This window comes from Aptenodytes forsteri, unplaced genomic scaffold (genome assembly GCF_000699145.1).
Source record: "Aptenodytes forsteri isolate BGI_AS27 unplaced genomic scaffold, ASM69914v1 Scaffold88, whole genome shotgun sequence".
NCBI classification, from domain to species: Eukaryota; Metazoa; Chordata; class Aves; order Sphenisciformes; family Spheniscidae; genus Aptenodytes; species Aptenodytes forsteri.
The window spans coordinates 1,843,535-1,867,227 of NW_008795948.1; the positions used below are offsets into that span (position 1 = coordinate 1,843,535).

The 23,693-nt window shown below is 37.8% G+C and overlaps 1 protein-coding gene across 1 annotated transcript in view; it reads right to left on the reverse strand.

Moving 5' to 3' along the window:
* Nucleotides 1-2,418: 2,418 nt before the first annotated feature.
* Nucleotides 2,419-23,693, reverse strand: part of DOK7 (docking protein 7) — a 67,865-nt gene continuing 46,590 nt past the window's right edge. Inside the window, exons 6-10 of the mRNA XM_019473692.1 lie at nucleotides 19,333-19,375; nucleotides 9,212-9,277; nucleotides 8,066-8,137; nucleotides 4,576-4,728; nucleotides 2,419-2,904 (exon numbers count right to left, since the gene is read on the reverse strand). Coding sequence (XP_019329237.1) covers nucleotides 2,768-2,904; nucleotides 4,576-4,728; nucleotides 8,066-8,137; nucleotides 9,212-9,277; nucleotides 19,333-19,375 — 471 coding nt within the window. The 3' untranslated portion in view covers nucleotides 2,419-2,767. The remainder of the gene's footprint in view (nucleotides 2,905-4,575; nucleotides 4,729-8,065; nucleotides 8,138-9,211; nucleotides 9,278-19,332; nucleotides 19,376-23,693) is intronic.

A 23,693-nucleotide genomic window follows, 5' to 3' on the forward strand; every position in this document is an offset into this window, starting at 1 on the left:
AAAAGGAAACAGAAGCCTAAAAAGTAAAATACTTCATTTGTGGAAAGCCTTATAGGACAATTATGTTGATGTTAACAAAGCCTATAAGTACAAATTTTTATCCAGCCATCTAGCTAATCGTAGCTGAAGTTACTATGACGTACACAAACGCATGTGCACGGAGAACCATGTGCATGCACAGATCCACAGCCCTGGTCAACCTGAAAAACATTTTTAAAATGTGACTCCTCCTGTAGGGCCAGCAGCAATCTGATGACTTTTACTATTGTGTCAAATCTTCACCCATGCTGCAAGTCCAGGATTCAATGCAAACAATTTTGAGCAACGTACAGAAAGGCAGCCTTTGTAGAGAGCCTGGGTAATATATTTTCCTGGTAAATAGATTTTTACGATAGAAATATTGCAGCTTCCTTGTATATCATGATGGAAAACACTGCATTTCATGTGCATCAGGCAAGCTATGCTCATTTTAAATATTAAATATAAATAGGCACATAGCAAGAGATTGAACCCTGCAAGTCCCCCGGTGGAGGATCCTTAATTGAATAGCAGTTCAGTTAGATAAACCTGGTCCCAAGGAGCTATAAGTCCAGGCCATTCCAGTTGTACTGAATATGTGTTTACAAAGCAGATCAGCACTGTCCATTTGTCAAAAAAGAAAAATCTTTTAAACTGGGAATCTCATAAGAAATATTTCTTTTCCCTTCAGAAATATGCTAGGCTGGTAAAGAGAAAAGTACCTCTGAGCACAGGACAGATGACAATGGCAATTGTCAACTCTCAAACACATTTTTCTTTATTTGAGAGATTTCTGATATTTTACATTACTATTGAGGCTACATTCAAATAAATTTGTAGGTTAAATTCTGCCTCAAAAACAAACACCCGCCTCTCCTTCTAAGTCACCTAGTGAAATCCTCACTGGCACAAAACTTCCACTCACCAATATAAATAATAATGCATATCTGAAAAACAGAATTGGGCTGTGATATTGTATCTTAAGAGAACACAGTCAAGAAATCATAATACCCAAGATATCACCCCCGATAACTTCTGGAAGCCAAAGCTGATATGTTATCGCAGGCCAAAATTTTTTCTTCATAAGTACACTGCTTTGTTAATGTAGTGTCACTGCCATAACATTTTATTTAAATAACATTTTGTATCAGGGCAAATACATAGAACACAAGAATTACATCGACAATGCAACACAAGAAACTAAGTCAAGTTTTGAATCACAATCTCAGGGTACAAAAGCAAGATGTCAAACACTTGCTGATAAACCTATATTACAACATAGCCTGCTGTGCCTCAGTTCTGTAGCATCTCTGAAGACATCATCCTCTTTCTTACACAGAACTGGTTTTATGCTATTTAGGGACAGCAGAGAATTATTCAATGAAAGTTTTAGATTCAAGGTGGATGATCCGCTTTTGATGCTGGTTTACATTAGGGAAAGTTTTGGAGATACAAATAAAAGAGTCAATTTTCAAAAGTGAATGTTTCTTTTGAGTACCTTGATTTTAAGATATTCTGTATGAGAAACCTGAGACCTGATTTTCAAAGTGATACGTATTTTCAACTCCAGGAAAATTGCTAAGAATTACGGGTACTCAGCAACTATGAAATCAAAGCCTATGGTTTGACACAGGGTTTTTAAGAACAGAGGCAACCAAAATGTCCCTTCACATTACTTCGGTTTATAGGCATAATTAAATTAAATAGCTTGTTTGTGTGTGCTCTTGTCTGTATGCATACACATATGCATCCCTGACACTGCAGCTTTTAAATCTGAGCCGCTTTAGCCAAAGCTACGGAACCCTTGGTGAGGTATAAAACTGAATTACCCATAGGTAAAGTTACGCACGTCCATAAATAAGCATATAAATGGAACAAAACTTTGCCTGCAAAAAATCAGGCACTGAATTTTCTTGCTTTTGTAAGAGTCCATTAATATATTAATAGAGGTTTTATGTATTTTATACACTTAGATATATACAAATATTTTATCAGTGATGTGTGCTTACATACATACATATGCACACATGCAAACATATGTGAACACTTACCAGCATACACATATGCATCCCTGACACTGCAGCTTTTAAATCTGAGCCGCTTTAGCCAAAGCTACGGAACCCTTGGTGAGGTATAAAACTGAATTACCCATAGGTAAAGTTACGCACGTCCATAAATAAGCATATAAATGGAACAAAACTTTGCCTGCAAAAAATCAGGCACTGAATTTTCTTGCTTTTGTAAGAGTCCATTAATATATTAATAGAGGTTTTATGTATTTTATACACTTAGATATATACAAATATTTTATCAGTGATGTGTGCTTACATACATACATATGCACACATGCAAACATATGTGTACACTTACCATGCACACACTCACATTCCCTTATCCGCACACATTCAAGTTCTTTATTTTTAAAGAAAATGCCACCATTTAATAAACACTGGAATTGGTTCCAGGTTCTCCAGGATTTTAGAGTTATAGAAAAAGGTAACTTACATCTGTCATTGCATATGAAAAAAAATCAGGACTTTACAACCAAATTAAAATAAAAAGAAAGACCATGCACACCCCTCATGCTACCAGTTTTCCAATTAGGAATCAAGATTTTGGAATGAATCTGGTATAAATGAAATAAGCAATGGCAGCTTTTTGTATGAGCGTTTTTTACAATAAATATGAATCTTTTGGAAGATAAATTAGTACCAATTTATGGTGAGCAAAAAGTTCTTTCCTAGACAGGTCATTGCTGAGCCCCTTTCTTCTTCTGCTCCAGCTCCTGCAAGCGTTCCTCCCGGCACTGAGCATGCTGTGTTCCCACTTTGTGGGCTGTCTCGGTGGCTGCAATGTCAATCTGTGCATATCGGGATGATCCACTCCCTGAAATACCAAATGAAATCATGTAAAAGACTATATCCCTGACATATTCCTGGGTAAAACTGACTCAGGGTTAAGCTATTGAGACACTTCTTCCACAGATTTCCTATATGATCTTGGTCTGGTCTTAAAGCAAGCTCTGTAAAGGGAGTAAGATGATAACCACAACTTAAAAAAAAAAACAAACTCAAAAGCTTTGTTATCTACTTATTTTAACTATCTGGTTTTCTTCAAATAAGCAAATGAACCACTTGCATTTCTGCCCCAGGTTTGAATCTGCACCCCTACTCCTCCCAGTAGAAGACAAAATGGAACTCAGCTCTCCCACTTCTGGGAGGCTTCATCAGCAGGCTACTAGTAAGTAAATGAATAACACCTGGTATTTGGAAAGAAAACACCATTGGTAGGGCAGCTGGCAGGGATTCCTCTTCGTTTGGATTAGGCACTCTGTCAACGTTTACCAGATCAACCTCCTTCAGCCTTAGCCAGAATGACAATTTAGTCCAATAATTGGCAATACGGGAGATAAAAGCTGCTCAGTCTGTTCAGGAGCAGAACAGTTCTGCATGGGCGCAGACATAAAACTCCAGAGGCTGGGAAAAGTTTAGTATGAAAAAATAAAATATTTATGGTCATTAAAGGCACCTTCAAAGTTATACAAGTTGAGCTTGGGAGGGTAGCTGACATTTAGGAAAGATTATGTCCATTTATGGAATTTGGCTCTTCATTCTTAATGCCTTGGTTCACTGTCTTTAAAATGAAGATAAAACATCACTTTTACATCTCAATAGGGTGTTGTACAGGGAACTACATTAAAGCCTGGGAGAAGCTTAGAATTACTTAACTACAGCCATATAAACGTTAAAAGAAAAAAATGATGGGAAAAGTGCTACCATTTCAAAGTTAATAAACTTGCTGAAATTAAAAGTATAAAAATTAAAATCTCAATAGCTGAAAACTATACATGGAAAACCCATTAATATCAAATGTGAACAAGTAAATGTCAGATCATGATTAGGGGCTTTCTGTAAGGAGGAATGCATCTCTAAATAACACTACATGGTACCGGTAATGCATGTTTATGTGCTAATTGTCCTAGTTAAGCACTAGAAGTAAAATACCCAGATCCAGACAAAAGAATAAAATACAAAAAAAAAAAATCAAGTACTTGGGCTGCCTTCCTCTCTGTAGCACTTTCACACATCCTCATGGAGAGCAGATAGAAGAACGCTGTGTTCTATTCTTAAGCATTTGCTGCATGGCTCCAGAGCCAGTATCTTCAGGAGCAAGCCCTGTACACCTACACCCACAGCCCTGTTTCTGAAGCCAAGCAAGAAAAATTAAGTAAGTGTAGTGATAATATGTGCGATGAAAATCTTGAGAACACGAAGCAAATTACTGTCTGTCAAAATCCACAGACACAGAAATGTTCACTTTAGAAGGAGTGCGTATACAATGCGCCTGTCAGAAGGATGCAACATCTTATAGAACCTCATTACTTAAAAATCTTTTCCAAAAGAGTTGGCGATTACAAGAACTGCCTCACAAATGTACCAGGGTTCAACTCTGTTAGAAGGAGCCTATGGGTAGATGAGAAATTAAGATTCCACATACCCCATACATTCTGCATTACTGCATCCTTTGCTGTTTAAATAGTATTGTAGACATCCTTACCTCTTATGCTTGTGCTAGGTTCCTGAAGTTCCAATTCCATGTAATGAAGCTGTTTTTTGGAAGTAGGGCTGACAGGAATATTAACATAGGTGGCTGCCTCGCTGTGGGGTCGATCTGATGCAGGGACATCAGCTGAATAAGCTACTGCCCCTTCTAAAATAAGTAACATGTTATTGTAGACACCGTTTGCAATGGCCAATGATCCATTTCATAAAAACGCACTGTCCCATCGAATATTCTGAAAGCAAACATTCAGCAGCAACAACTCAGCTTGCCAAACAGCTCATGGATGGGACATGAGAAGACTAAGGTTTCTACAGGAAAGATCCTCAGAGACTGATCAAGTCAGGATCTATGCAGAAGACCACAGACCACAGCCAGTGATCTCACTGTGTTGTGACGGAAAGAAAACACTATGCAGAAATTTTCAAACAGAAGCAATGTATGCAACACGACCTCACAAGGCTTTCAGCTCTAACTCAGGTTAGTAAAGCCTAATATGAAGCAATCTGCTCTAGGCAGATGTGGACTGTTATATCATCCACAAGAGAGCAACCAAAATCACTAGAAGTTCAGAAAGTATGTCCCGAAAACAGGGACTGAAGAACCGTTTCAAGCAAGGGGAAGGCAAGCTTGAAGAGATGTTGACAGCTTCCCTGTACCAAGTTGAAAAAGACAGGAATGATGCCAAGTGGGGACAGACCAAGTAATAAAAGACTTCAATTGCAGGAAAAAAGTAGAAGATTAGACAGTGGGAAAACCTTTCTAATAGTAAAGATCACAAGAACATTAGAGGAAACCCCACAGAGGCTGAAGAATTTCTGCATCTAGAAATTTCTAAAAAAGAAATAGACTAACACCTACTAGGAAACAGTTTTCTATAAAGTGATTCTGACTTAAAGACAACTTTTCTGTCTACTGGATGAATTCTCAAGACCTCCTCTAGCTCTACTTTCAATTATTCTAATCTTGTCAAGTGAAACTAAGAGAGAAGGTAGAAGGTTCCTTTCACTGGACTAGTGAAAGGCATTTCAGCCTTCAACCCCTTCCTGACATCAGGCACCTACAGCTAGTTTTTCAATCCATGAATACCAAGGGACTTCCCAGAATTACCTGGGCTACAGGAGACCCAAATACAAACCTGTATTCTCTCTGTGCTTAGGCAAGGCTTTGAGTCACATTTTCATTGTCCTACTCAGCAGGCTAGTAATCCCCTGCCTGTCCAGTCCAGTTGAAGTTCTTACCCTTAAACACCCTCAAGTTCTCCCTCTCCCTGAAGCTCTCCCATTAAGCCCTTCCTTGTCCCCACATAAAACTCATATCAAAACTTTTGGTTTTGTCCAAATCACTGCTTTTCTGCCCATTCAGACACTGATGAGATATGAATGGAGAGGCAGTAGGTGGTCAAGACTTTTATAGCACAGGAGAGAATGACTTCTTATACCCAACCAACAGCAGCTGTGAATAACCAGTAAGGGGAATTTTTCTTCTTCTTGGACTGTATTATGAATAGCAGAGATAACTCAAAGTCGGGCAACAGTAAGAGTTGTCAGAGGTTACAGCAGGTTCCAGGATAATGGAATTTCTCCAGGCTTAAGCTATTTAAATCAAAGGATTTAAATCCAGTCCAAAATTTTAAAAGCCTGGAAAGTTTCTGGCAGATTTTCATAAAGAAAACATGGGAACATCCACGAAGTAACCAAACATTTTTCTGACCATCAGACTTCAAGTTGTTGTTCCAAAGCCAGGTGTTAGGAACAAAATGAAAAGGAGAAAAAAAAAAATCAAAAAGAAGAAATTTCTATATCTTCATCAAACGTCATTCTCAGAAATTATTCTCAATTATTCTGTCTAAAGTATTTCAAAGGAATTTGGCCTGACTGTGCCAAAAGGGATTCGGCAGAACCATAGCATTGAAAACCTGCATCCCAAATAGTTAAAGTTGTAAGCAAATTACAATCTTAAGGACTGATACAGAGTCATGAATAGTCATGAAGGAAAAGATAATTTTTAAAGTCTTTCTATACACTGTTGAAGTGATGTAGCAGGAGTTTAAGTGAAATCTCCTCAAAGCTAGCTAGCATGAAAACTAGCAAACTTCTCTATAAAGCTAAATAGTTGAAAGGTTTCAGGAAGCTGAATGTCATACCTGATGCAGACAAGCCAAGTGATTTTCCTGAGAACTAAAAAAGCACACTTATATTAATTGGTGGGGCTTTGTGCAAGAAAAGCAAAAGTAGTACATAGAACAAAGAAAACCCTGGCAACAATCAAATATTCTTGCTATAACGACGCAAAGGAAAAAGACAAACCAAGAACAAAGTTGGGCAAACTGGAATGGAAGGAAAGGAAAAGTCTTATGTTGTTTAGTCTGTGCTGTCTTAACAGAAACTGTGCTTTCTTTGTAAACATAGAAATACTTGGCTTTTCATTTTTCCTTGAAATAAAAAAAAAAAACTCATTAGACACTAAAAACTGGCTTGTATTTGTTTGAAGAGAAAGGTTTATTTGAAAAGCACAAGACAGTCAAAATCTCCTACTAAGAAAACAAGGCACACAGAGAGCCATGGACAAAGACAGTGCTTTCAGCAGTCTGTTCTGGGTGGACAGAGGCAGAAGACGCTTACAAGAGGGGTCAGAGGACCAGCATCTTAGATCATTATGGAGGGATAATTTGGGAGAAAAACAGACCAAAATGCACAGTTACAACATTCTGAAAGAATCATGATTGTTTGAAGAGAAAGGGGGAAAAGGTAGGAAGGAAAAAAGATAGTTAAGCAAATAATAGAAGAAGAGTAAAAAAGAGAAAATATGCAGTGGCTGAAATGAGGGGGGAAAGAAAGGAAAAGATAGTATAATTGGGGAGGGAAGAAGAAAATTATATTAAACTGGTGTTCTAGCCTTTCTTTCAGCCAGTGTTAGTTATTCATATTTTCTACCCTATGTGGACCAGCATTTGAGATCATTATGGAGGGATAATTTGGGAGAAAAACAGACCAAAATGCACAGTTACAACATTCTGAAAGAATCATGATTGTTTGAAGAGAAAGGGGGAAAAGGTAGGAAGGAAAAAAGATAGTTAAGCAAATAATAGAAGAAGAGTAAAAAAGAGAAAATGCAGTGGCACTGAAATGAGGGGGGAAAGAAAGGAAAAGATAGTATAATTGGGGAGGGAAGAAGAAAATTATATTTTAAACTGGTGTTCTAGCCTTTCTTTCAGCCAGTGTTAGTTATTCATATTTTCTACCCTATGTAGGCACCATTCTCAGAAACGTGTGATAAATAACGCAGAAAGAAAACCAACACCATAAACACAGCCCCAAGATAAGCGTGTGTGCGTCTGTAAGCATGCATGTAAAGCTGACATGCTCAAAGGGCACCACCTCAAAAATAAACATTTAGAAGAGATCGCAACAAAAAAGGAAATGGAAAAAGAAACAGGAGATGTTAGTGTCCTCTAATGCAACTGGCTCCAAAGATCTTTACTCACCAGGTTCCTCAGGGCTAGTAGGAGTTCCAGGTTCTGCAGGAAGTGTTAGCATCTCATAGCCACCTTTAGGACCTAGAATACAGGAACGCTGTCAATGGCTTTGGATTTAGGAATTTTCACAATGAAAACAAAGCATATGATTTTCTGGTTTTGACTTGTAACCTTCTAATCTGAATAATCATACTGAATAATCTCAGAAAGTATAAACAGTGGTTAGTGTTGACTTTTCTGTAGCGGTGATGCCAGCATTTTCTAATGAGTGTAACATCAAGGAAATAAACGTTAGGACATTTTTAGAAGTATTCACACTGAAGGCCGCTGAAGTCAACAGTGTGTTTTGCTGTACATCGATGTGGGAGCGAAGCTGTGTTGAACGCATGAATCAGGGAGAAGTGCGTGGGTGATCATGGGAGCATCTGGAAGACTCTTGTTAAAATTCCACCTCCAGCATGATGGATAGCTTCTTGATTTCTGACAAAGCTCTGTAGAAAATGCTTAAACTAGCCCTTCCAAAGAGAACTTTGCTTTCCAAATGCAAATCATCATCTTTGCAGGAGGCCAGCTTGCACAACAGCACCAGTGCTTCCAGAGCACTAAGCCGAAAAAAGATGCCCAGGTTCTCTCATGATTTCAGACTCCATCCCAGTTCAAACAAGACAAGCTAAAAAGCTATGCCCATAGAATGAACATATTGGGATTAATTTTTAATGACAAACACTCATCATTTTATCTGCTGGTGTTGTTTCTTTCTCTGTTACTGTGAAGAAGTATCTTTAAATGTGGTGGGGGTTTTTTCCGCACCACGTCATTGCTAGGGTACCGGATTTCTCATGGCCCGAGGTGGGGTTTTTTTGGTGGATGCCCTTTGTTAAAGTGCTGGCAGCATTTTACTGGTGTGAATAAGATTACTGCCTATGCTCTGGCACTTATCTCATCTGTCACTGCCTCTTCGAAACTTATCCCATCTGTCAATGCCTTTCTAACAAAAACCCTGCAAAGCAAAAAACCCAAAGAAATACGTAAGACTTACAATAGGGAATCAAGTCATACATTACCTTTAACATCTTCTGAAGTTTAAAATAATCTAAGTTTAAATTAATTTAAATTTACATGCACACACATACCTCGTAACCACTTAACACTTACCAGCTTGGAGACTGTGCCCTCTATGCACTTTCAAAGACCCAGAAGCTGCCATGACAGAAGCACCACCTGTTTTCAAAAAGAGATATTCACATTAAATCTAAATACCTGTTGCTATTATTAGATATCTACTGTGCATCAGCATTTTTAGTAGATGGTTCTGAAACATCAAGAAAAATTTCAGTAAGAATTACAAGTCATTGTTCTTCATTTAAGCAATATTCCTTTTTTTTGCTGAATTCTTTATACTGAGATTGTGGCACTATAATCTAATTTTGTTCTTTTCTTTCTTTAGAAAGTAAGGATGCCTTCTATAAAACTTCAGGATACTGGCCTCCCTGTTTGTGGTGAGTACTACCTTACTCGCAGAGATAGTCGTCTCGAACTGAGAAGCAAAATGGCAATGAAAACTGAGTGGGGAGTTGCCTTTGCAATCCATAACGTAGCTTTGACAACCACAAAGTTTAAAGTATTCATTAAAATCTCATCAGGCTGGATCCAAAACTTATTAAAGTTAATGGGAAGAACTGTATCACGCTTCAGTAGTCCACTGTCCAGTTTTAGGCATGCATAAACCGGGGCAATGTGAAGGGTAGGCGAAGGATTTAGCTTCCATGGGGTTTGGATCCAGGTCATAGCTGGTTCTTGTGAAATACCATTCCAAGTGTTACGGCCAGGAAAGCTTTAGCGAGGGCATGTCAGACGGCACAGTCAGTCTCCTTTCCCCAGCCCTATTCAGATCAGCAGGAATCTGTCCCAGGTACAGTATTAGGTATGGAAGTTTGAGGAAACAAGAGCTAGCAACTCGGAAACCTGCAGAGTGGTACGCATGTAGTGTGGTTTGTCCACATGCACACATCCCTTCTTTACTTAACCAGCAAACTAATCAGCACTGTACCTACCTGTTCGGTTAGCGTTTTCCCTATCCAGCCGTGAATGTCTTGTCTCTACTGATGTCACTGTGGGCACCTTAATCAAGATGAGTGGCATTTACTTCCTCACATGAATAATTTCGAGGGAACTTCTTGTGCAAGTAAATGGTACTTAACAGAAATAAGGTAGGAGGCTGCGTTTATGAGTAACCCTGCCACTGGTGACAGGGCAGCTGTGCCGTGTGCTGCTGGGTGTTGGGGATCAGGTATAAAATTAACACACTCTTCTAAACTGATGAATAGTCTCTGAGCAGGTGAGACACTTCTCTGCAAATTATTTTTAAAATAGCGTCCAAAAATTACCGTAATTCTTACGCAACATGAAGAAATTATATAAAATAAATAGCAGTCTCAAATAGCTAAGAAATCTGCGTGACCTAGGAACCTAAAGAAAATGGCAATTTCTTATTTTTTCCCCTGTATAAAGTATACATTCATACAATTTTTTTTCTAAATCTAATACTTTCCAAGCTTATAAAATTATTCCTACACTTTTATAAAATAAATCTAAATAAAAACCACAGATTAGTTCACTTAATGAGGACAATGGATTAAAAAAATAATAAAAACCTATTTCAGAAGTGCACAGCTGAACTAAAACCTTTAGTTTTGTAGTCTTTGTGTACACAAAAGCATATACAGAGTAATCCAAGGCTACAAAAACAATTTTCAAGCATACCATACTGAGAAAACTGATTTTGTATTTTAACAAATGAGATCAGATTGTAGAACCTTTACATACTCTGGTGAGGACTTAGCCACTAAAAATGTTATTTGAAATTTTGTTTTTAACAAGATTGCTGATAAATGCAAAAATACGACAGCCCTGCACTACCTGATTTACTTATATTTTCACTGTAACTGATTTTCCTTTTTCTCACCTCAGAGCATCCTGCCTCTGCATTATTAAGAATATAAGAATACGCTTTATGCAGCTGAAAGCCTTACCTTACTTTGAAGAAAGACTACAGCTTTATGCTAATTGCAGCTTCATCACAAAACTAGTGTGGGGTTTTTTCTTCCTCCCTCAAAAACTTAATGTAATTCAGCAGAAATCATTCCAGCGGAAACATGGATTTTTAAGCAACATTTTTAGGATTTGTGAAAAGCACACAAGACAGGAAAGGAGATTTAATACAATAAGATATTCCAATCCATTTATGGTCAAGTTGAAGTTTTCCCATTTGGAGCTCGTTTAAAAGAACCATGTTAATGCTTCAAGATTTGACCTGTTGCATTTGCCTCATTTTCAAATCTGGCAACTAACAGATATTTACATAGTCAAATCTCTCATGGAATTTTTCTGAAGCTTTGAACTGCGTCGTATAAACACATGTCAACAGAGATCGACCTAGATATTTTCTTCCTTCTTCTTTACAGCTACCACATAAACTGGTTTGTTTCTCATTTATGAATGCTAGGATAACACTTGCAGGAATGGAAAAAGCAAGTTAGCAAGATAAATTTCTGAACTTATAAAGCATCCAGCAGGAGACAGACACTCCCTTCCATCACTCTTTTTGTCTTACAAGGGATTGTTAAGAATAATTTTTTCACACAGCTGAACTAAAACCTTTAGTTTTGTAGTCTTTGTGTACACAAAAGCATATACAGAGTAATCCAAGGCTACAAAAACAATTTTCAAGCATACCATACTGAGAAAACTGATTTTGTATTTTAACAAATGAGATCAGATTGTAGAACCTTTACATACTCTGGTGAGGACTTAGCCACTAAAAATGTTATTTGAAATTTTGTTTTTAACAAGATTGCTGATAAATGCAAAAATACGACAGCCCTGCACTACCTGATTTACTTATATTTTCACTGTAACTGATTTTCCTTTTTCTCACCTCAGAGCATCCTGCCTCTGCATTATTAAGAATATAAGAATACGCTTTATGCAGCTGAAAGCCTTACCTTACTTTGAAGAAAGACTACAGCTTTATGCTAATTGCAGCTTCATCACAAAACTAGTGTGGGGTTTTTTCTTCCTCCCTCAAAAACTTAATGTAATTCAGCAGAAATCATTCCAGCGGAAACATGGATTTTTAAGCAACATTTTTAGGATTTGTGAAAAGCACACAAGACAGGAAAGGAGATTTAATACAATAAGATATTCCAATCCATTTATGGTCAAGTTGAAGTTTTCCCATTTGGAGCTCGTTTAAAAGAACCATGTTAATGCTTCAAGATTTGACCTGTTGCATTTGCCTCATTTTCAAATCTGGCAACTAACAGATATTTACATAGTCAAATCTCTCATGGAATTTTTCTGAAGCTTTGAACTGCGTCGTATAAACACATGTCAACAGAGATCGACCTAGATATTTTCTTCCTTCTTCTTTACAGCTACCACATAAACTGGTTTGTTTCTCATTTATGAATGCTAGGATAACACTTGCAGGAATGGAAAAAGCAAGTTAGCAAGATAAATTTCTGAACTTATAAAGCATCCAGCAGGAGACAGACACTCCCTTCCATCACTCTTTTTGTCTTACAAGGGATTGTTAAGAATAATTTTTTCAGTTTCCCCTGCCATCCAGTTCTGTGTGGCTGACTTGCTCAAGTCTGTTAAAACTGTGTAGCTCATCAAGAGAGTTATTTCTGTTCTGCTTTCCTCAATGTGTAAGAGGAAGAAGATATTCAAAATGTGACAAAATGAAAATATGCTGCAGAACACTTTGCATTCCTATATATGATTAGACTCAAATGTCTGATGTAGCTTAATGAAGACAACCACTATTTGAAACATTTGTCTAACTTCATAGTCATTTCTTTATCACAGAATCATAGAATCGTTTCGGTTGGAAAAGACCCTTAAGATCATCGAGTCCAACCGTTAGCCTAGCACTGCCAAGTCCACCACTAAACCATGTCCCTGAGCACCACGTCTACACGTCTTTTAAATACCTCCAGGGATGGTGACTCAAGCACTTCCCTGGGCAGCCTGTTCCAATGCTTGACAACCCTTTCAGTGAGAAATTTTTCCTAATATCCAATCCTATGCCCACTCTTCAAAAACAGGCACAGTTTACAGCACATGTGCTACAAGAAAGAGCCATGAAAAAAAAATAACAAATGAGAGGGAAGCTGGAATACAACTGAGCCCAGACAGTTTACATTTTCAAATGCTGTCACCTATCGTTACGTGGCCAGTGAGTAGACACATGCGATACTACACTGCATTTACCAAGTGATCACATCTTACTGCCCAGCCTCTACTTTGCCTTCACAGAGTAGGTCACAAATGCTGCAGGTCGGGGCTATTAAATTTGCTGATAAGGAGTCAGGACAGAGGAAAACACTATGCTCTGTGATAAATTCTTGCTTCTTACTGAATTAGAACTACCTTTATTATGAAGTATTTGATCCACTCAGCCAAGCAACATTTCCATCGCCTCCTTTGAAAACAGATACCTTGCTTAAAAGAGCATCCAAAGCCTAGAGCTACTGATTGACAGGAGAAATACTGCAAGTACACCAGGAGGTTTTTTCATGTAAATGTAATAAAAGACTTCCTGGTGTTGTATAATTGCCCTATAAAACTTCCCTAAGTTTTTTACTCTTCAATTTTCAAAGTGATTTCATATGCTTTCTGCTGTACAAATGTCATTATCTGCAATACATAAAAGCTGAAGGGGATGCTTAAAAATGCATACTTGCTCTACAGATTTCACTGTATTTGGAGATGCCTCCCCTCTCTCTAACAGTCAACTTCAGAAGTAGTAAAATCACTCAAAATTAGAAATGCATTCGAGCACAGTGACTGTTCAAATATTGCTCCACAAAGATTTCTGTTTAGCGTGTCCAAAAGAATCACAGAGGATCTAACTACCTCTAGCTATTATTCATCTTCCCATGCTGTAGGGCCACTCCAGCCCAGCCTCCCATCCTTAAAAATGCAAAAGTGTTAAGCTAGAATCATTACCATTTTCCGGTACCAGAAAACTCAGTGTCTGTTTTTTGAAAAATAGACCTTCAAAGATGCTTTACATACGTTTGCTCCAAAAATCTTGATGCATCTGAAACTCAGGATCTACATTGGCCAAGAATGAAGGTCACATAATGAGTTTCCTTAATAGAAAAAAAAAAAAACCCAACTGAAATAATCACTATGTTTGCAAATAAGGTTCCTCACCTTTGTGTTCTAGAAGGCTGGGATATGTAATTTCTCCAGATTTCAGTTGTCAGAGGAGGCATGGGGAAGCAAATCAGGAATACAGAAAAGGCAGGACTAGAGGGTCACTGTGGCATGGCCTTACCACCTTCTGTCACCCCCAAAACAGGGAACAGGAACCTGCTGGACCTACTCAGCCCAGAGGATGAAGTAGCAGCATTTGGATTATTCACTAGCATATGGTTTCATCACAGTGGCTTTTTTTTTTCCATCTCCTGTCAGGCCCCTAGTAATTCAGAGAGTCACTAAGGCCAAGGTTTAGCTCGCAAATGCAATACGTATTTTAATCAGCTTACTTAAACCACTTTTTCTGAGCTCCTGTTTTTCTTCCCCTATGGAATTATTTTGAGTGCACTTATAAAATAAAGCACAATCAAGAAAAAGCATGTCATATGGCAGGGTTTTATTAATAAGTTTGTCATTATAATAATGCTCTTCTATTACAGTGTTTAGCCCTATGAGGTATGACATATTTATGGTGGACACTGTTCAGCACACAGCCCTTTACTGGCTCAATAAAAGCATCACAGCGTACTTTGTCTTCCTACATCTGAAGAGCTGACAACACATTTCCTGAAAAAAAAATTGTGAATTATAAATTATTTTCAACCTAAGCAACAATAACCAACACAGTATGGCCCAGATTCTTCTTTCTCACTGCTCTCAATTAATTCCTTGAAAGCTTACTCCTAAGCTTGGAATAGAAGTATCAGGCTGCATAGGTTCACAATAAAAATTTTTAAAATGCATGAAAGAAAGCCTATTTTTCAATCATAAAAGCTAAGCTGTCATACAGCTGAGTTCATTTTCAGCACCTATCAGCTGTTATATATTTAATTTTATTCTTTCTTTTTATCTCCCTACCTTGACTCCCTATCTACCTAGGAACAATTTAAGAGAGATACAATGTTTATAATCAGCATTCAGCTGACATTTCCGCTGAATTCCAAGCCACAGCATTGTTTTATGTTTATTCCTTAATTCATCCTCTCAGAACATTTCCCGTCAAGCATCGTGTAGGTTTGGTATTACAGCAAAGAGGCTGTCAGATAGCAAGAGTGTCTTTTGCAATGCTGATGAATTTGCTCCTATGGAATATGGAAAAAATGGAACTGCACAGACAAAAATAAAAGAAAAGATAATTTAAAAGTCACAAAACTGAACAATATTAAAGCATACTGCTTCCACTGGAGGATATTTGTTAACTTATTTTCCCATTCAGCTATTGATTTTTGTAATGCCAGAGCCTGCAGCACAGAAGAAAAGGGAGATCAGACCTCCCACTACAGATGTTTAATTTGGGTGTTGAAATGCCCAGGGTTGGGTCTGGCTCCTGGGAATGCCTAGGCAATCAGCTTCCCTGTAGCTAATGGGAAGGGACAAAAGTTTCTGAAATACGGTGCATAGAGCCTGCATGAAATGCCTTCTCCAGGGTGCATGAAATGCCTTCTCCAGGGGTTGCAGAGGGACCCTACGCACTTCTGCAAACCCATTCCAGCTCTCAGTTTAGCTTCTCTAAATAGGACTCTTGGGATTCAGACTGCTCAGTTCACTTGGAAGGGTTGGCAACCAAGGACAGAAATAGTGGCATTTCCCCCCACCCCCAAAAACAACCTCATGGTTTAAACATCATTGATAAAACAGGAGAGCTGTGACCGAGCTCTACTCAACTGAGAAAATCCAAATATTTTGGAGGAGACCATGGAGACATTATAAGTAAGGGCTGGAGGTTCCTATCTAAGCTGTTGCAATGAACTAGAGAGGAGCACAAGATTTAAGTAACAGGCCTAAATCACAGCAAGAAACACCGCAGCTGTTAGGAAACACATTCTAAATGTAAGAATAGCAAAGGACTTCAGATGGTTTAAGGTGGATTAAGGATTCTCATTGCAGAACGTGCTAAACAAACACCTGTCAGACATACACACGGAAGTACATCCTAACCTCAGGACAGAGGCTTGAGCTAGACAACCCCTTCAGCCCTGTTTTTCCTACAGTACTTTGATTTATAGTACCAGAAAGATAATCAAGATGATGACAAGCTCTTCAGCTCGCCATTCTGTGAAGAAATGTGCTGTCTTTTGGTTCCACATTTCAACACTGAATGTGCATCTCGTCCATGATCCCTTAATTCAAAACACATAAGCAGCTCCTGAGAAAAGGACCTACATACATAACTCTGAAACTGCATCCGCTAGATCATGCTACAAAATTTCTTAAGCATTCATGAGAAACTCTGTACAGGTCCCATGAGAACTTCTTAGACCAAATGTACTAAACCTAGGTGCCTCCAGAATCCAGCAGTCTCAGAAATCAGGAAATCCAAATCACATTTTTGTTAAATACCATGATAGAGGTTCATACAAATTTGTCATATCATACAACTCCAAAGAATCCCTTACCTTGATCTCTAGTACAAAGCTATGATAACAACGGGAATGCTTTCCTCCTACAAATGCAAGGGATCTAATTCAGTCTCTCTTTCTAATCAATCTTTACGAAGTTTTTTATAACAAAGGCAACCAAATTATTTAAACCAGGATTATTCACCCCAACTTTGTTTTTTCCATCTAGTAGTACAATTCAGAATTGTTGCCACTTTTATGAACACTTTTCAGCTTGCCATTAGAATTAACCACATTTCTCTGAAGTTGCAGTCTATTGCTCAGCATATATAACTAACAGTAGAAAGAGAATATTGTCACCCACATTCATTACCAATAAACTGAAAAATATGTAAACAATTGATCCTGACACTTTAACTCCATTTGTTGCTACAGAACTGAGGCATTCAAGAGCAAAAATATTGTACAGAACATGTGGGCACCTGTAGCACTGGAAGAAGTGGGTTTGCGTTCATATAGTGTATTTGAATGAAAATACAATACAATCCTTTCTGTGATAAAAAAGAGATATGTTTATGACTAAGTGGACTGGTACACTAGCAAACATTACAACTGTGTATTGGGTCATTGTACAGTCATTCATGCTAGTAGAGGTGTCTTGCCATGTACATCCGCAAGACAGGTTTTGAAAGTAGTTACCTCAAACTAGTGTGCCCTTATGTTATCCAACAATGGATTAAAAAATCATAATAGAGAAACACAGAAAGGTTCTAATGCTGTTCCTTTAGTCCAACAGAACTCTTTGAATAACTGCTCAGCACCCAGGGGCCCTCAGTTAATGGCTTGGATTAAAGATGGTAGAAGCAAAACATTCAAAGGCGACAGTACTATTTTGAAAGCTTTGCAACACCAAGTTCAATTATACTTGGAATGTTCACATGCATAAAAGACAATACTTTTTAAAATTAAATATCTGAGGATAATAAAAATGCGACGAGGCAGAGAAAACATGGGTTTCTTTTGTATTCTGAAAAAAGTGTAGTATTGAAGAATAAAGTTCTACAGGTATATAACGAGAGCATTTGAGAGATGAAACCCCACAAAGATAGCTAAAAACTTCAGTCACTGGCTTTAGATGCTGCTTTTGCCTAAAGCATTTATACTTATTCCAACAAGTGTTCAGTTCTTTTCTTAAACAACATTTTCCTGATGTACCAGACACGAAAACCCACCCACTCAAATTTCTTCAGTCTTGAATCTTCCCTTTCTGTTGATCTAAAAATCTATCCTGTATTTCCACATTTCCAATTTGCTTAATGATAGGTTTTATCAAAACAGCTAACTCCTTCATCTGCATGAATAGTCTGAGATTAAGTTTTTGTTAGATATTGTTTGCATCCACAATTAATTTGCCACTGAAATTAATGCAGAAATAATATTGTGCCCACCACACACAGCTATAGACCCAAGTTCCCCTGTATTTACATACACTTTAATCATAAGTGCTCTGATTTCCTTGGGTTGATTAGAGGACTAGAAACCCGAGTACCAGAAGGAAAGATAAAATTACAGTTAATGATCCAATTTGTGCTTCTACTTACACATCTATAAATCAAGAGTAATTCCACTGACTCAAGTGGAATAACTAGGAACAAGATCTGCTAAATGCTTCTGGATTTTCCCCTGCTAAGACAGACAAAGGAATAGAGTTACTTATGCACTTCTCCAGAGACACCTCCTGATCCTAGGTAGCTTACCGGATTTGTTCACACTAGTATCAATCAGCTATACTTCTTTACGTAATTGCCAACGTTTTTAAAAGTAATAAAGCAACACAAACACAAAAAGCTGTTCTATGTCTATTGGAAGCAGGCAACCTGATAATTTAATGGACCTACTGAATTATCAGGTAAACAGTATAAGGAATATAAAGATGTTTAAGATACTAAACAACTTCTTTGCACAGATCTCTCAAAGGAACAAGATGGAGACAGTACACAAAACCAAAGGCTTACAAAATGTTGTCTTTGAAGTAAAATGATGATACAAAAGGCACCAGACCAGTTTGGTTACATCAAACAGAGAACTCCAGATGACCAACACATTCTCCTGATAGGCAGATTTACGGTGCAAAGGTAGTCAGTGTGTTACCTTTGCCTAAATAATCTTTCCAGCTTCCTTCCTTTACTGATTTTGTCGGTTGGTCAGTAGTTCCACTGACATGAGAGAAGCATCTCCATGTTGCCTCTGGTAAGGAAGCATTCCTGTGTTTTTGTGTTATTCAGAAAACTGGGTGTACACGCTGAACATATAAATCAGGTTTCCCCTTGGTATTAATATAGCCTACAAAGAACACTTCCTTGATGTTTTTCGACTACGTAAGTAGAAAAAGCACTAAACAACTTTATATGGAAACTGACAACTTTGCACCTCTTTAGATTACAAAAGGAAGGGAAAAACAGATATATTAATCTTTGCAACCAAAGATACTACAGATTACAATGTATTTCATAATTGTCAGTCATGAATTGCAGCAGCAAAACCACCCACAAACAGGATATTTCTCAATATTGTCTTTAGTTCTGCTTCCATAAATCTGTTTCTCTCATCACAATTTGGGACTTAAGTATTATTCTTTAACAAAGCAAATAACTAAATGGCTCCTACCTGGTATAGCTGGTAAGACTCCAGACTGTAATATTGCTGTTCCCTAAAGAAAACAGAAAATTTTAGAATGAAAAATCTTTACACGAAATAGAAATTTTACAAAATATAGGAAGAATGGCAGAGAGATCACTTCACCATCGCAAAAGCTGGTGAAGTGATCACCATCGTGATTTTAAAATCCAGAACAGACACAAAGGTGTTCAGACCTAAATTTGTTCAAGACATGCACAAGTTGCCAAACCTTTGTGTACCTTAGTAAAGGCTAACTAACTTGACTTTGGGTGCTTTGTAACAACTGCAGCAGGCACAGTGAAGCTTAGCACTATTGAATCAGTCTTGAATTAAACAGCAAAAAGCAAGAAAATTTGGTATCCAGAAGCAGATGAGATCAAGTTGGAGTAACATATGTAAATTAAGGCCATGCTTATATTTGCTTAAAATGGTAGGTGCTGCGAACAGACCGAAGCCTGGTGTGCTTCTGACTCAGCTCCATAAAACCAACATATTTTATCCTTGAATTCAGACTGCCTACAAATCCCACCTGTGACATCAGAATCTTTCTAGAAAAGCTTTGTGCCATCTCAGATGCTTCACGTTGCCTGTACCATGTTGGCACAATGGCAGCTAGGGCACACCAAAGAGGTCAGGCACAGAGTACCAGTGCCCATTCACACTTAAGTGTTCCAAAACATGCTTGCAGGCCAGGTTTCTCCCCAGCTATACGATCTATGTCATTCAAAGCTGATCTGGAGGACACTCTGGCACTTCCATCTCCAGATGGTATCAAGGCTGCTTCTGCACTGCAACATCAAGGTAGGCTGTGAAGTCACTCTGGTCTGACCACCGCTCTGCCAAAGAGATCTCTATTTCTGTGACCTTGGTGAGAACAAGAATTCATCATCATGATCCATTCTTTTCAATAAATAAATGTGTCTTCTGGACTTTGAAGTGGAAAACCACTATATACCTATTAGGGCTGAGCAATAACACTGCTCAATTCCAAAGCAATAAAATTTCATTTTATACAACACCTGACAGTAATTTTCTTCACCTAAATACACAGACTTGTGACCTCTGATAACTCTCCATTTCCTACGCTTTCTTATAATGTGGTGGCTTTTCAGACACACTCAGGACTTTACATATACTTTACATATATCTTCCCCCTATACAGGCACTGTGTTGACTTCGCAAAATTTCTCAATAGAAAACAAAATAGGTTATTTACTTATTATCCATGTAGAAGTTCAAGTCATACTAATTCCCACACAACATTTTCTTAAGGCAAACATATTAGGACGTGAAGCTCATTACATGTGACCATCATGAAAAACTGTCAGAGCTATCAACTAGATCCAACTGCAGTTAAAGTAGGTGGAAAGGCTTTTTTTGGTTTTGATGGACCTCGCAATGAACCAGAAAAAGATTAGAAAAGATTACACTGATTCTGTTTCAGCCAATAAAATATACATTAAAAGAGCTTAATTGGAACAATTGGGGTAGGAGGGTGGTGTAAGGGGTTTTTTTTAAATACAGTTTTGAAATCTGCAACACAGAACAACTTTCAACAGTGGAATAACACACGACATACGGGATGTTTCTGCCGGATCCTATTGCAAGCACAGAATCTACAGCTTCAGTATTTACTTGAGCTTTTATGCTAGCTGAATATTTTAATATATGAGACACTGAATTTGAGCAACTGTTTAGAGCAGAAGTAGAAGGGAGGGGGAGGAAATCAGAAACATGGCCAAGATTTCATTTCTGAAACAGAAAAAACTTCCCACAGCATTTCAGGAAAAAAGCGCATTTTATTAATTTAACCAGAGTGGATGTTACTTGTTTCTATAGTGACTGTGTGCCACCACAGAAGTTGCTGCTTTCATTTGGGGAATGTGCAGAAGTATCTGCACAGATACAGGACAGAGGACTTTAGAGTCTATTATGAGCAATATTCTGTATATTTAGGTAACAATGGTTTTCCATTACAGTAGAATTTCTATGAACTTTTTGTTGCTATTATTTACAGCAGACTTGAAAAATGCTTTTTTCCTGCCCCCAGTAACTTATTAGGGGTTTACTAATACAGAACATCAAAAATAATTTCCCTGACTTTGGTTATGTCTGTGGATGTAAAGCAGATTATGCTGCCTCTGAAGGTAGCATCTGCTAGCTTACTTAATGGAATAGAAAGTGGCAGACCGCAGTGTTGAAGTGCATAAAAATCAAATCTTGCTAATGAGAAAGGATCTCACAACTTTCTGGTAACATTTTGCTTTTAAAAACAGCAAATTAGATTAGATTATACTTGACAAAGAAAGATGCAAAAAGGCAAACAGAAGTTAGATGTGTGAAATTACATCAGATGTGGGACACTGATAAAATATCATTGAAATTATAGTGACTAGGTGAAAGACAACAAGTAACTAAAAGGACCAGATGTGATTAGATAAAAAAGTGAGTCTGAGCCAATAACAAAAATAAAACCAGTCTTTCGTTATCAAGTGATTTTTCCAGACTATAAGGTTGTAGTCTTCATTTCCATTTCAATATATCATATTCTATTATTTCTGCAACTCTGAGGCCTCCTGCTGCAATCCTTTGTAAGAGAGAGACTTCACTAACTTACAGTGGCTACCGCTAAGGCAACTCAGTAGAAAGTCTGTAAAGTAGAAAGAATGGTATCAGAGACTTAAAAGCTATCTTTTTTAATTCTACAAAACTCAGACAAAACATGCTTTTGTCTGTAGGAGAGACTTTTTAAATTATTATGGCATAATGTACAAATGTAAATGCATGGTTTTCAAATGCAAACTATAATACATATCTCAACCTACCGTATGTATTATAGTTATGCCTGCTATAATATTCAGACAATAACTAACAAAGCGAGTATCTAAATCCTGCGTGTCTCATAATATTGCTCATTAAGATAAGTTAAATATCTTTCTAATGTAGATTCTTTAACTGTGACCGAAGAGCTGAGTGCTGAAGTATGTGATGCATGGCTGTTAGTTCAAACAACCTCACCACTACAACACCCACAGTAAACGGATATGTACCACTTGTATATGACACATCATGAACTACATGTCCAGGGCTATTTTAACTCTGGTAGTAATCTGGCTGCTGTCAGATGACATTCATTTTTGATGTTCTGCTTCCAAATATCTTGGGTAGGGTTCAATGATAGATGTTAAGAGAACCCACTAGTTTGATATGCTGGATCATTATTCATAGATTAGTTCTGTTGCCCTAAACAGCTAAACAGAACCTAAGCCTTGGCATTTATTTCTGTGTGTGTAAATAACCATCATAGTACATAATCCTTTTTACAATCAAAATGGGATTATTTCCCCCCCCGTGTATATTTGATATATCTTTGTCTTTCTCTCCCCTTTTTTTTTCTTTTAAAGTTTCATTTGATTTCATTCAAAGTTTCGTTCACTTTAAATTTCATTAAATATATGATTTACCAGATCAGTTCTCAATTAAAAAAATTATCAGACACAAATACTGTCCCATATAAAGAGCAGTATGCCTACCTTTCTCTATGTACTCAAATCACTTTCCGTGGACTACATACCCAATCCTGCTCCGCTGCTGCTAATGGGAGTTTTAGTCTTTGGACATGAGATCAGCCCCAAAGTCCAGATCTTCCAGTATAAGCTCCAAAGCAAGGAGCAAAGATTACTGTACTGCACAATTTGCTGTTGTTGGAAGAAGTTTGCCAGATTCATAGTGACAAGAGGCATCACAACTGCTTTGTAAGCTCATCTCTGTGGTGTAAAAAAGGAGCCAGCCTCTTATGAGTCAGATGGACAGAAAAAAATGAAGGAAAATATTGTCTTAAGACTAATCCCTCCCATTATTGGCTGTAAGGGTAGGAACTGATAGATAGCTGTCCCATATAAAACATGTATTTTCAAAGAACCAAAATATTTTTGTTTCATATTTTTCCTCCTAAAAAGGAGGAAACCACACTTCCAAGAAAAAGTATATCAGCTTCTGTAGATTGTAACGCTGAGCTGGGCTCCATCATCACTGGCAAGAGGAATGAAATGCCATTTGCCTGATAACTGTCAACATTTCAGACACACCTCATCAGTCACAGCTTATGTCATTCCCTTTGTGCATCTTTAGAAATAAAGCTTTTCTTTCAGCTCATCTAAGTTTGGCAGCTTTTTATAGCTCCATTATTCTGAAACTGGTAAGAGTTAGAGTTCTCAGTACGGGAAAGACACGGACCTGTTGGAGCAGGTCCAGAGGAGGGCCACAAGAATGACCAGGGGGATGGAACCCCTCTCCTATGAGGAAAGGCTGAGAGAACTGGGGTTGTTCAGCCTGGAGAAGAGAAGGCT